Source organism: Sinocyclocheilus grahami, unplaced genomic scaffold (genome assembly GCF_001515645.1).
Source record: "Sinocyclocheilus grahami isolate Dianchi unplaced genomic scaffold, SAMN03320097.WGS_v1.1 scaffold2383.1, whole genome shotgun sequence".
Taxonomy (NCBI): Eukaryota; Metazoa; Chordata; class Actinopteri; order Cypriniformes; family Cyprinidae; genus Sinocyclocheilus; species Sinocyclocheilus grahami.
Window position 1 is genome coordinate 18,724 of NW_015507562.1, and position 1,157 is coordinate 19,880.

Here is a 1,157-nt window from a genome sequence, read left to right on the forward strand (position 1 = left end):
AGAAAGTGTGACCAAAGTTGGCTTCAACTGTATAAACTCTGCACCATTTTTTGTTCCTCAAAGAATCATTCAGTGAACAGTTCTTGAAAGACCATTTAAGGTTCTCTGTTGGCATTCCAGGTTCCAAGGAAGTTAAAGGTTCTTCATGAAACCATAAATTTATATATATATATTTTTTTAATTTAAACCTTTATTTAACCAAGAAATGAAACTCTTGAGATTTTAAATCTCATTTACAAGAGGGTCAATGCCAATAAAGAAGATTTTTAAAGAGTCTACTGCATGACTAAATCAAATGCATTCTCTTTACGTAATATTATATCGACACCATTTTTACGTGAACTCATTCTTGACTCCACAGAGGAGGCTGAAATGATTCTCCGCGAGTTCCGTCAAGACGTCGACAACGCGACGCTACAGAAGGCCGACCTGGAGAAGCGCATCGAGCAGCTGGTGGCCGAGATCGAGTTCCTGAAGAAGCTCCACGACGAGGAAGTCGCCGACCTCCTGAAGCAGATCGAGGAGTCTAAGGTGACGGTGGAGCTCGACTCCGACAGACCGGATCTGGCCGCTTACCTGCGCAGCATGCGCGCTGAGATCGAGGCGGTGGCCGCTCGCAACGTCCAGGAGGCCGAGAAATGGTACAAGGGCAAATTCGACACTCTGAAGGAGCAGGCCGGTAAACACGAGGACCAGATGAAGGGCATGAAGGAGGAGATCACCAGCTTCCACAACCAGGTGACGGACCTGCAGAACCAGATCGACGGGCTGAGGGCGAGGAACGCGGCGCTGGAGCAGCAGCTGGAGGACATGGAGGAGGCACACCTGGACAAGACGGCCGGTCTGGAGGACATCATCGCCCAGCTAGAGAGCCAGCTGTGCGAGACCAAGGTGGAGATGGGAAAATACTTGGCCGAGTACCAGCAGCTGCTCCACATCAAGCTGAAGCTGGACGCTGAGATCGCCACCTACAGGAAGCTGCTGGAAGGAGAGGAGAAGCGGCTCGGGATCTCCATCGCCGAAGGTTTGTCTGGAGCAGCAGGTAAATCAGTAGCTGATCAGTTGGCTGGAATACACTACATGATTTTCTGAAAACAATTGGGCATCATACACTAAGTCAGTGGTTCCCAACACTGGTCCTGGAGGCACCCCAACAC

At 49.8% G+C, this 1,157-nt stretch overlaps 1 protein-coding gene across 2 annotated transcripts in view; it reads left to right on the forward strand.

Moving 5' to 3' along the window:
• The first annotated feature begins 251 nt into the window (after positions 1–251).
• LOC107574909 (vimentin) overlaps positions 252–1,157 on the forward strand; it is a 2,234-nt gene continuing 1,328 nt past the window's right edge. Inside the window, exon 1 of one of the 2 annotated variants that reach the window (XM_016261332.1) lies at positions 252–1,042. In XM_016261332.1, the coding sequence (XP_016116818.1) occupies positions 283–1,042 (760 nt within the window). In that variant the 5' untranslated portion in view covers positions 252–282. The remainder of the gene's footprint in view (positions 1,043–1,157) is intronic. The other variant, XM_016261333.1, reaches the window with a different exon arrangement.